This window comes from Triticum dicoccoides, chromosome 6B (genome assembly GCF_002162155.2).
Source record: "Triticum dicoccoides isolate Atlit2015 ecotype Zavitan chromosome 6B, WEW_v2.0, whole genome shotgun sequence".
In the NCBI taxonomy this organism is placed as follows: Eukaryota; Viridiplantae; Streptophyta; class Magnoliopsida; order Poales; family Poaceae; genus Triticum; species Triticum dicoccoides.
The window spans coordinates 536,421,061-536,433,600 of NC_041391.1; the positions used below are offsets into that span (position 1 = coordinate 536,421,061).

Sequence of the window (12,540 nt, forward strand, 5' to 3'; positions counted from 1 at the left end):
CACTAGTGCAAGTTCTCTCAACAATAAAAACATAATTGGATCATATAACTATCCCTCAACATGCAACAAAGAGTCACTCCAAAGTCACTAATAGCGGAGCACAAACAAAGAGATTATGGTAGGGTACGAAACCACCTCAAAGTTATCCTTTCTGATCGATCTATTCAAGAGTCTATAGTAAAATAACACGGAGCTATTCTTTCTGTTCGATCTATCCTAGAGTTGATACTAGAATAACACCTTAATACATAAATCAACCAAAACTCTAATGTCACCTAGATACTCCAATGTCACCTCAAGTATCCGTGGGCATGATTATATGATATGCATCACACAATCTCAGGATTCATCTATTCAACCAACACAAAGAACTTCAAAGAGTGCCCCAAAGTTTCTACCGGAGAGTCAAGACGAAAACGTGTGCCAACCCCTATGCATAAGTTCACAAGGTCACAGAACCCTCAAGATGATCACCAAAACATACATCAAGTAGATCACGTGAATATCCCATTGTCACCACAGCTAAGCACATGCAAGACATACATCAAGTGTTCTCAAATCCTTAAAGACTCAATCCGATAAGATAACTTCAAAGGGAAAACTCAATCCATTACAAGAGAGTGGAGGGGGAGAAACATCATAAGATTCAACTATAATAGCAAAGCTTGCGGTACATCAAGATCGTGCCAAATCAAGAACACGAGAGAGAGAGAGAGAGAGAGAGAGAGAGAGAGAGAGAGAGATCAAACACATAGCTACTGGTACATACCCTCAGCCCCGAGGGTGAACTACTTCCTCCTCATCATGGAGAGCACCGGGATGATGAAGATGGCCACCGGTGATGGATCCCCCTCCCACAGGGTGCCGGAACAGGGTCCCGATTGGTTTTTGGTGGCTACAGAGGCTTGCGGCGGCGGAACTCCCGATCTATGGTGTCCTTCGATGTTTTTAGGGTATGTGGATATATATAGGCAAAAGAAGTCGGTCAGGGGAGCGACGAGGGGCCCACGAGGGTGGGGGCGCGCCCTGGACCCTCGTGGCCACCTCGAAGCTTCCCTGGCGTCTACGCCAAGTCTCCTGGATTGCTTCCGTTCCAAAAATAACTCTCCTGAAGGTTTCATTCCATTTGGACTCCGTTTGATAATCCTTTTCTTCGAAACACTGAAATAGTCAAGAAAACAACAATTTGGGCTGGGCCTCCGGTTAATAGATTAGTCCCAAAAATGATATAAAAGTGTATAGTAAAGCCCATAAACATCCAAAACGGGTAATATAATAGCATGGAACAATCAAAAATTATAGATACGTTGGAGACGTATCACAGACCTCCACCAATGCCATGGCGCAGAAGGATCGTCTGCAACTAGTCTTCAAGTTTGGTGAAGTCGACTCCGAGCCGGAGGAGATAGAAAATAAGGAGGAATGGGGCCTCAATGACATGGCCCAGAACGAGCTGGCCGCGACGGTTGCTGCCCCTGATCCCGTCCCAACTCCCATCCCCGCGCCTGATACGTCTCCAACGTATCTATAATTTATGAAGTATTCATGCTAATATATTATCATTCTTGGATGTTTAGCAATCATTTTATAGCAACTTTATATCATTTTTTGGGACTAACCTATTGACCCAGTGCCCAGTGCTAGTTGCTGTTTTTTGCTTGATTTTTACATCGCAGGAAATCAATATCAAACGGAGTCCAAACACCGCAAAACTTTTTGTGGATTTTTTTGGACCAGAAGACCACCATTCGGCTAGAGCAGCACCTGGGGGGTGCCCTGAGGGGGGCAAAACCCACCAGGGCGCGCCTGGGCCCCTAGGCGCGCCTAGGTTGGTTGCGCCCACCTCGGTGGCCTCCCGCACCCCCTCTTCACCCTACAAATTCTCAAATATTCCAAAACCCTTCGGGGAAGCTCTAGATCAGAAGTTCCGTCGCTGCAAGGCCTCTGTATCCACGAGATCCAATCTAGACCCTGTTCCGGCACCCTGTCGGAGAGGGAAATCATCACCGGTGGCCATCTTCATCATCCCGGCGGCCACCATGATAAGGAGGGAGTAGTTCAACCGCGGGGCTGAGGGTTTGTACTAGTAGCTATGTATTTAATCTCTCTCTCTCTCTCTCTCTCTCTCTCTCTCTCTCGTGTTCTTGAGATGTCACGATCTTGATATATCGCAGGCTTTGTTAATATAGTTGGATCATATGGTGTTTTCCCCTCTCTATCTTGTTGTGATGAATTGAGTTTTTACCTTTGAGATTTCGTTGTCATCGGATTGAATACTTTTATGGATTTGAGAACACTTGATATATGTCTTGCAATTGAATACTCGTGGTGACAATGGGGTATCGTATTGATTCACTTGATATATGCTTTGGCACTCAACTCGCGGATTCTTGAGGTGACATTGGGGTAATCTATGCATATGGGTTGATGCATGTTCTTGTCTTTGTTTCTCCAGTACAAATCTTCGGGCACTCTTTGAAGTTCTTTGTGTTGGATTGAGTATTATGAATATGAATTTCCTTTGGTGTTATTTTAGTACGAACTCTAGGATAGATCGAACGGAAAGAATAGCTTTGTGTTATTTTAGTATGAACTCTTGAATAGATAGAACAGAAAGAATAGCTTTGAGGTGGTTTCGTACCCTACAAACAATTTATTCTTATGTTCTCCGCTAGATAGGAACTTTGGAGTGGTTCTCCATCGCACTTCGAGGGCTGGTTATATGATTCAATTATATTAGCACTGTTGAGAGATTCCACTAGCGAAAGTATGGATCCTAGGCCTCATTTTCAAGCATTGCAATACCGTTTTTGTGCCTGTTTACTACTTGCTACCTTGCTGTTTTTATTTATTGAGATTATAAAAATATATTTGTAGCATCCATATAACAGAAGAACCAGACTAGTCAGGCACACCAGCTACCCTGACACAATATATTTAACAACCTCTAGCTAATCCCTTAAAAAAATTAGAGGAGAAAAATGAACACCTAGCCAAACTCTTAAACGTTTAGAGGAGCAAAATTTTAAGGAGTTACTCCAAAAAGGCAGCCCAAGTGTCTCATTCTTACTCGACCGACGACATTTTTTGGGATAATTTCGGCTGCTCCCCACTCCCGCCCGAGGTGCCACTTCTTCCCGCCACCGCCGCCCAACCTCGCCGTCGCCGCTACCACTACCCTCGTTTCTGTAGGGAATGGAACTGGAAGGCGACTCCGCTACCCCGTTGGTCGCTGGCCACCGCTGCCGGCTCGACGATGTCGAAACCGACCTCCGCGCCGCTGCATGTGCCAAGGAAGAGGTTGGGAATGAAAAGCTTGCCATGGACCGCCGCGCCATCATCAAAGGTCGGCAACAAGGCCCAACGGTTGCCACAATGCCTGGTCGCCCTCACAGTGCTCCAAGTGGGCGACGAAGCCGACGGAGGTGCTCACTGAGGCGGCGACGAAGAAGAAGAAGGCAGCCACGCTGATGCGTACACCGCCTCCTCCATTCTCGTCCGGTGGCTCGTAGCCCCGCTCCAACCACCCCTACACCTCCTCCTCTGCCACGTTCGGCTGCCACAGCCGCGATCGAGGACCATGGCCACCAAGTGCTCGATGATATGCCAGTTTTGCCTTTTCTTTTTCGGCCGACACATTGACGACAACCGTGGGGTTTTGAGATTGTTGTTGTTGAGTGTACTGTGGAGGGAGAGGGGGAGGAGGTAATGCAACCTTAACGTTCCAATTGCATTTTTCACACATTCAATGCCTCGACAATCTAGATTATGATAGCAAGATTCAACCATGATTTTTTGATGGATAACACAGATATCTATTGGAATATATATATATATATATATATATATATATATATATATATATATATATATATATATATATATATATATCTGTGTGTGTGTGTGTAGCAAGTCTCGGTGAGTAATATTAAAACAAAAATTCAAAGGCCCTTAACTACTACGTTGTGCACGCCGCAAGAGATTTCTTCCCATATCGGACCATGTCTACCCTCAGTGTAACCTTCGTGGAAGCTACGGCATCTGTATCGCAGCTCTTTCGTCCATATCGAACAGATACAAGTTTACTTGACCCGCTAGTCCATCCAAAAAACCGAGAATCGAACCATATCCACACAATACGTTATGAAAGCACAGCCATCGTAAAGAACCAACCGCAATTTTCTTTTCGACCAAAAAAACAACGTAACTGAAAAACGAGAACCTCAGACCAGTAAACCGTTCCACATGCTGATGTTTGTCAGCATCGAAACCGCTGCAGAGGGGTCGCACATCAGTGCAGAAAATTTCTGTCCGTTTCCGGTCGAAAAGTGGTGCCTCGAAAAGTATATAGCTGGACAATGGGTAGACCTGTGGGATTCAGAGGCTGGGTATGCCGCAACAACCTTGTCCAGCTCAAACAGCGACCACACAGGTGGACTACAAAGAGGTGAAAAGTAGCGGTTACTAGAAAGTTTGACTCATTCCAGGTCTTCGCTGTAGCTGCGGTCAAGCTAAGATAAGGCGTTGGAATTTTAGATGAGATGCATGTGTGTGGATGTGAGGCAGCTGTAAATGTGTTTTTAAACACCTGGGCCATGAGCCAGCTGAGCATCCAACGCACGCTTCACAACACATGCACCACCATCCGGCAAAACCACGCAGAAATGGCTCCCGTACTGTGGTGCTCCCCGGCCGAGCAGAGGTGTGTTTCTCTCTCCTTAATTATCTGCTTTAGCTTGTTTCTTGCTGTCAGACTTGTGGGTGAAATGTAACCATTTGCTAGTTACTCCATTACGCTTCAAGTAACTGAGCGCTAGTCCTCGATGTCTGGACGAAAAAGAATTTTCTCCCGCTTTATATTATCAAGCATCAACCAACCCATACAGCCAGCTCGCTGGGGCCACAACACAAACAAGCTCAAAAGAAAAAACGAGAGAAAAAAGAGAAACAAATGCCGACGCCGACAACTCAACTAAGCGAAGATGGTCGATATCCGCCGCACCCTCCGGAGAAGTACCACCGCACGCCTATCACTCTGAAGTTTCGCGTACCAAGCAACACCTTCAGGAAGGAATGCGACGACGATGCCGCTGCTGCCCGGACCGGTCCTAGGGTTTCCCCCGGTACGTGATTGGTAGATAGGAAGGGGTATCACCGACGCCCTCAAGAAGGTTCGGCAACGCCCAAGGGCGCAACCACGCCAGTGGCGGACGAGCCGCCAGGGATTTCTCCCGCCCCGAAACCAACACCAACACAGACAATCGAGAGTGCACCGCCCAACATGCCGCCCACCAGCCTGTGCCACCACGGATATCGCACCAACTCCACCGTCTCACTGATGCCACCAACACGAGGCCTCAAGGGAGGACGAGGGGACACCGGGCTCGGAGGAACCGCGACGCAACCGACAGGGGGGATAGCCCCCACCGCGCCGCGGAGCCGACCAGACATGCGACAAGGACTTACCAGGCCTCCACAGGCCCGGCCGAACCCCAACGGATCCGGACAATCCCTGCCGACACGCTGCAGCACGCCGGCTGCCGGAGCCATTACCACCTGCAGCCACAATCGTCTCACCACCACCACCAGGGAGCTGCGCCACCAAGCCCCGAACCGCCGGCTCGCCCAAGCCCAGATGGGCCCAAAAGGGCCCAGATCTGGGCCAAGCGGGCGCCGCCGGCCAGCAACACGCCACGCAGCCCCGCAGCCAACGGCCACGCCGTCGCATCAAGGGCGCTCGAGGACTGCGGACCTCGCCGCCGAGTCACACCGCTACCCGCCGAGCAGCACCGCCGCCGGGAGGAGGGAGCCCCGACCCCACCTCCTAGCGAGCGGGGAAGGGACGTCCGCCACCGTCGGCGCCATCCGAGCTACGCCGGTGGCCTCTGCCGGCGGCGGCGAAGGAAGAGATGAGTAGAGGATGACGAGACGAGGTGGCGTGGTGGAGGCGCTTCGCCGCCTCGGGGGGCGATGGAAGCGGTACGAGGGAGGGAAGGGAGGGGGAGAGGGGCGGCCGGGGAGGGGGGGAGAAGGCTAGTCCTCGATGTTTAGCACACCTATGTCGCTTCCACACATATATTTTTTTCGAAACGGAGGCAAAAGATTTGCCTCATTCATTAAATAAGAGAGAAGTGTTTTAGAGTGTTACAAATGACCCATATGCCCGGCATGGCAACTACTCGCGCACAAGAATACACCCCAGTTTTTGAGCTCCCGCGAGAACCCAAAGCTTGACGCCGTTGATGATAGCACGGAGAAGGACCGGAGGCGGTGCGCTCTTGTGTCGGAAGACCCGAGCATTACGCTCGTTCCAGATCGTCCAAGAGACTAGCATTGTAAGTGAGGCCAAGGCTCGTCGGTTTGGGTTTTGCAAGCAGGTTCGCTTTTCCCACCATTCCGAAACGGATCCATCCAAATGCCAAGAGGAGGTGTCCATGTGCGCTAGACCAAATTCAAGGATGACCGAGTTCCATAGCCTTATGGTGTAGCGGCATTTGTAGAAGAGGTGTGCACCCGTCTCGCCAACACGTTTGCAAAGCGGGCAAAATCCACAGTTTTGCCAACCGCGCCGCTCCAATCTATCGGCTGTCCAAATCCGGTCTTGGATAGCCAATCAAGCAAAAAACTTGATCTTAGGAGGGGCCCAAGCCTTCCAGATCATAAAGTCTATGGGCGAAAGTGTCAGACCAAGAAACTGAACCTTGTAGGCTGTGGCCGCGGAGTAGGACCCGTCGTTGGCGTGTTTCCAAATAATGTCATCGTCAGTTTGTTGATCCAAGTGTAGGTCATGCACAAGCATCCATAACGTGAAGAATTGGAGGATGTGGGCACCGGAGACGATGGTGTTGCGACCGATCTTAAGAATCTAAGCATCTTCATGGAGGGCCTACGCACTTTCCAGTTCTTGTGCGTGGAGGCCTCATAAATCAAAGGGGCAATGTCCTTCAGTTTCCGCCCAAGAAGCCATGGGAAATCCCAAAAAGATGTTTTGGCACCGTTGCCTAAAATGATGGTCTGTAAGGCAAGAAGAAGTCCATGTCCTCCTCCGTGCAAGGGTTCTCAAGCCCCACCCTCCCCAAAACAATAGTAATTATAATATGCCACGAAGTTTATGATTTGCAATTTGCAGGTGACGAGTGCCAAATGCGTTCTCCCAAGCAACCGGCGAAGCTCGCCATGCTTTTACTGCTGGTATTGCTGCTGCTCTGTGACGGAGTTGGCAACGTCCATTGCGCAAGGATCCACGAGAAAAGCGCCGATCTGCACGCTCTGCTCGACTTCACCTTGAGTAACTGGAGTACCAAAGGCCACTTCTGTCACTGGAATGGTGTCACATGCACCACGACACCACCATTCTGTGTCTCGTCACTTCTTCTCGCTAGCCAAAACTTGGCAGGCCAAATTAGCTCCTCTCTAGGAAACCTAACTTCCCTCACACAGCTTCACCTTTCGGGGAACTACTTTGTTGGCCCCTTAGGCCAACTCCACCGCGCCACCCCATCCTGTCTGGCCCTGTCCGTTTGGGACAAAAGGGATAAAGGAGGCGGTCCAATGCGCGAGGTCCCGGACCCATCTTGTCCATTTTGTATCCGGGCCGACCCATTTCGAGCGCAAACTTGCGCCGGGTTTGAGTCACGGCAGACACCAAACGGACGCGCGCCTCGTCCGCTTCGGGGCCGCGTGACAGGCGGTCACCTACCTCCCACTCGCCCACATCAATGCGCACGAGGGGGCGGCCTCACCTGTTATCCGCATGTCGAACGGTCGCCGTCCTTCTTTAAGTGGGAAGCGTGGACGGGTCGTCGTCCACACTGCCCCACGCCACCCAGCGGCCTCCTCGAACCCTGACAGCGCCGAACCCTAGCCTTCCTTTGTCCTCGAGCTCGCCGGCCGCCCACCTCGCCATGGGCTTCTGGAACGGCAAGGGCAAGCACGACCGCGAGGCCGGCTCCTCCTCGGGGCGCCGCCGCGGATCCGTGAAGAAGGAGGAGCCCGCGTCTCCGCCGCGCTCCTCCCGTCGAGCCCCCGCGTCACCGCCGCGCTCCTCCCGTCGAGCCCCCGCGCCGGCCCCCTTCACCATTGCCCATAGGCCCTCCGGCGAGCGCGACCGGCAGTACATCTGCGCGGACGTGTGCCGGAGGTACTGGGAGATGAGGATGCCGGTCCGGTGGAGCGACGCCCACCTCCCCAACGGGTGGCACCTCTTCGCGGACCGGGTCCCCATCCCGCCAGTGCTGGCGACCGGCCGTGCACGGCGCGATGAGATCAACCGCCGCCGCCGCCTCCTCCCCGACGACCTGTACTACGACCACGGGTATGCCCCCGACTCCCCGCTCTGGGGCACATGGCTCCAGGACGAGCACGACACGCGCCGCGCGTCCTATTTCGCCGGCACCGTGTCGGGGCCGCGGAGGCCACGTGCAGAGCCGCGCGGGCGTACGCGGGTGCGCGGCCTGACGCCCACGCCGTCGCCTTCCCCGTCTCCGTCGCCCCCTCCCCCTCCTCGCATGATAGAGGAGGAGGAGGCCCGTCTCCTACAGCGTGTCATGGCGGACTCCATGAACACGCACGACGAGCGGCAGTGGGACGGCCTGGAGGAGGCCATGGCCCTCTCTGCCGCCGGGGACGTCGCCTTCCCGGAGCTGCAGCTGGCGGCCGTCACGGCGGCCGTCACGGAGGAGCCGATGGAGGAGGACCCGCCCGCGTTCGAGCAGCTCCTGGGCCAGGGGTGGGGCTGGTCCTGCACTGCGCTGGAGATGGCCGCCGACCTGGGCGTGAACTGGTGCCCCACTCCGCCGCGGTCACCTGAGCGGGAGGCGTCACCGCGGGAGGAGGTGGTGCAGGCACCTCCGGCCGTCCAGCCCGGCCCCGTCTACCACGCACCGCCGCCCCACCTCTGGACGCCGCCTGAGTACGTCGACCTCGTCAGCGACGACGACACCGGCGGCCAGTGAAGACGGCGACGGCCACGGCACCGACGGGCGCGGCCGTTTTTTTTCTTATTATGTTAATTATGAATTTGGGCCTTTTAAGTGGCCGTTGAAACTGGGCCGTTTTGTGGCCAACCCATATATATGTTTTATGTTTTTTTTAAATGCGCTTATTTGCTTTTTTAGTTATTTCATTAATTTTTTTATTTCTGTCCACCCCGGACACGATTTGGGGTGCGGCCGCGCGGTGGGCGCACGCACGATCCAACGGACACGGCCGGACACGGGCGAACCCATCGGCGCCCCAAAGGGACAAATTCGGGCCAATCCGAACGTCTGTTTGAGGTCGCGCGGTGGAGTTGGCCTTACCTGTCCTTGGCCATCTCCAACAACTGCAGACACTTTATCTGAGCAACAACCAATTAAGTGGGACAATTCCTGATTCACTTACCAACTGTTCCAACTTGACCAACTTAGATCTCTCTGTAAACTCGCTAGCGAGTGTAATTCCACCAAAATTAGACTTGCTTTCACATCTGTCCTACTTAAACCTCTCCAGAAACTCCCTCGAGGGTGTAATCCCTACGAAAGTGGGCCTCCTTTCAGATCTGTCCTACATAGATCTCTCTGTAAACTTGCTAGTGGGTCAAATTCCTCCAAAACTAAACTGCCTTTCAGAACTGATCTACTTGGATTTCTCTGTAAATTTGCTAGTAGGTCAAATTCCTCCGAGTTTAGGCTTTCTTCCTAATCTAGCATATATCTATCTTCGATCGAATCAACTCGAGGGGAGCATTCCTAAACTTGGGCAATTGCCACAATTGCAAGAGCTGCTCCTGGGCAACAATAAGCTTTCAGGTGAACTCCCACACGCCATCTTGAATTCTTCGCTTTCGCTCCAAATTTTAGGCTTGGAATTCAATATGCTAAGCAATGCATTGCCACCTAATATTGGCGACCGTCTGCCTAGTCTCATTCAACTTAACTTGGCCGGTAACCTGTTTGAAGGTAACATCCCAGCTTCCCTAGGCAATGCTCAAGGTCTAAAATTGATAGATTTATCAAATAACAGTTTCATTGGGAAAATTCCTACTTCTTTTGGAAAGCTTTCAAAACTGACTAGGCTAAACCTTGAGCATAACCAGCTTGAATCAAGGGACAACCGAGACTGGGAGTTCGTAAATGCATTGAGAAATTGTCGATCTCTAAATATACTATCACTTTCTTACAATCCGCTGCAGGGATCTATTCCCCAGTCCATTGGTGACCTATCCCCCAGCCTTGAGACCCTCGTGCTGCTTGGAAACAACTTATCAGGACAAGTACCCCAGAGCATCAGAAAACTTAGTGCCTTAGCTAAACTGTCACTAGGTGAAAATAATTTAGGTGGTACAATTGAAGGATGGCTTGGTGACCTAAAAGGCCTTGCAGTATTATATCTCTAGTCAAACAGGTTCACCGGACTAATCCCATCCTCTATTGGCAATCTTACTAAATTGACATATCTGTATATAGGTGAAAATGAGTTCAAGGGCCACATACCGGCGAGCATGGGAAACCTTCCACTCTTACAACTACACCTTGGTGATAACAGTTTCCAAGGGTATATACCACCGGCACCGAGCTTTGTAAACCTTCAACAACTAACATCATTAAACCTCAGCCACAACAATTTCCAAGGTGACATACCTCAGATTAGTAACCTTATTAATCATCTCATTAGTTTGGATCTTTCATCAAATAAGCTTACAGGGAAAATTCCTGATTCTTTGGGCAAATGTTACGGCTTAGAGAGTCTGCAAATCGACCAAAACTTTCTTACAGGAAACATACCATCAAATTTTGGTAACCCAACGTTGCTGAGTATGCTGAATCTTTCACACAACAACTTGTTACGCACCATCCCATTAACTCCAAACAGACTAGAGGCTAACAGTCTTGATCTTTCGTATAATCATCTTAAAGGAGAAATACCCAGAAATGGACTATTCGAAAATTCTACAGCTGTTTCACTTGTGGGTAATTGGAGGCTTTGTGGAGGTTCCATGGATCTTCATATGCCCATGTGTCCCGCTGTTTCTCGGAGGTCAGAGACACAATACTATTTGGTCAGAGCATTGATTCCATTATTTGGCTTTGCGTCACTTGTAATGTTGACTTACATTATATTCTTTGGGAAGAAGACGTCAAGAAGAACATACTCAATTTTGCTTTCTTTTGGCAAGAAATTCCCTAGAGTTGCTTATAATGATCTAGCTCGAGCTACAGGGAAGTTCTCAGAGTTATACCTTGTCGGAAGAGGAAGCTATGGTTCAGTCTACAGAGGAAAGTTAACTCAAGCTAAAATACAAGTGGCTATTAAGGTTTTTGACCTTGGTATGAAATGTGCAGACAGAAGTTTTGTAACAGAATGCGAGGTTTTGAGTAGAATTCGGCACAGGAACCTTGTACCTATCCTAACTGCATGTTCGACAATAGAAATAGTGGTGACGCTGTCAAAGCTCTAGTTTACGAATTCATGCCTAATGGGAATTTGGACACATGGTTGCACAACACATTCTCGGGTAGTTCTTCGAAATGTTTGTGCTTAGCTCAAAGAGTAGACATAGCCATCAATATAGCCAATGCGCTGGCTTATTTACACAATGATTGTGAAAGGCAGATTGTACATTGTGATCTGAAGCCAACAAATGTCCTACTTGACGATGATATGAATGCTTATTTGGGAGACTTCGGCATTGCAAGCCTCATCGGACATTCAAGCTTAGTCACCTCAACTGGGCTAAAGGGAACAATAGGGTACATAGCTCTAGGTATAGTAACCCCGGTGACTTCCATTTTTGATGGCCATGTATTATTTAAAGTATATTAATTACTAATTTTATCTCTTGACAGAGTATGCTCAAAGTGGCCAGGCATCAATCCATGGGGATGTTTACAGTTTTGGAATAGTACTCCTGGAGATGCTCATTGGCAAAAGACCGACAGACCCTATGTTTGAGAATGAAATCAACATGGTTAACTTTGTGGAGAGGAACTATCCAGATAAGATAATACATATTATTGATGCACGCCTGCGTGGAGAATGCAAGGGCTATATCCAAGCGAACATTGGAACAGAAATGCGGCATATGATGCCAGTTTGTCACTCATGCAAGTCGCTCTTTCCTGTACATGTCAAATCCCAAGGGAATGCATGAACATAAGAGAAGTAACCAATAAGTTGCATTCAATCAGAACATCATACATTAGAGCAACCAAGCGAGAGCAAGTCATGCTTCGCTAGAGTGGTTTAGAATGTTCATCCATGATCTCATGTTATAGTGGGTTGAGTTTATCCCTCAAATTGAGTATTGACCGTAGCATATATAATAGAAGAAGTGAAATGAGCACGAGTACACGGAGTAACTTGCAGAATTTTGGGTTACTAATGTATGCTGCTAAGTGCTGAATCATAGGAGTACTAACATTTTTTCTTTGACAGCTAGAGGCACTAAGGCTTTGGTTCAGCGCGTCTCACATTACTTGGTGAAACAACACCTGTAACACCACATTGATTAACTCTGTACCACATCTTTCTTTTTGGAAAAGAAGGTTAAAACCCTGGCCT

General features: G+C 50.0%; 2 protein-coding genes across 2 annotated transcripts; both read left to right on the plus strand.

Moving 5' to 3' along the window:
* Positions 1-4,606: 4,606 nt before the first annotated feature.
* LOC119322135 lies at positions 4,607-11,121 on the plus strand. The gene is made up of 2 exons (XM_037595632.1): positions 4,607-4,702; positions 7,130-11,121. Exon 2 carries the CDS (start codon positions 7,905-7,907, stop codon positions 8,952-8,954), a length of 1,050 nt encoding a protein of 349 aa, XP_037451529.1. The 5' UTR covers positions 4,607-4,702; positions 7,130-7,904; the 3' UTR covers positions 8,955-11,121.
* Positions 11,122-11,258: 137 nt separating this feature from the next.
* LOC119322136 (probable LRR receptor-like serine/threonine-protein kinase At3g47570) lies at positions 11,259-12,163 on the plus strand. Its single transcript, XM_037595633.1, has 2 exons — positions 11,259-11,743; positions 11,826-12,163. Exons 1-2 carry the CDS (start codon positions 11,395-11,397, stop codon positions 12,128-12,130), a joined length of 654 nt encoding a protein of 217 aa, XP_037451530.1. The 5' UTR covers positions 11,259-11,394; the 3' UTR covers positions 12,131-12,163.
* The last annotated feature ends 377 nt before the right edge of the window (positions 12,164-12,540 follow it).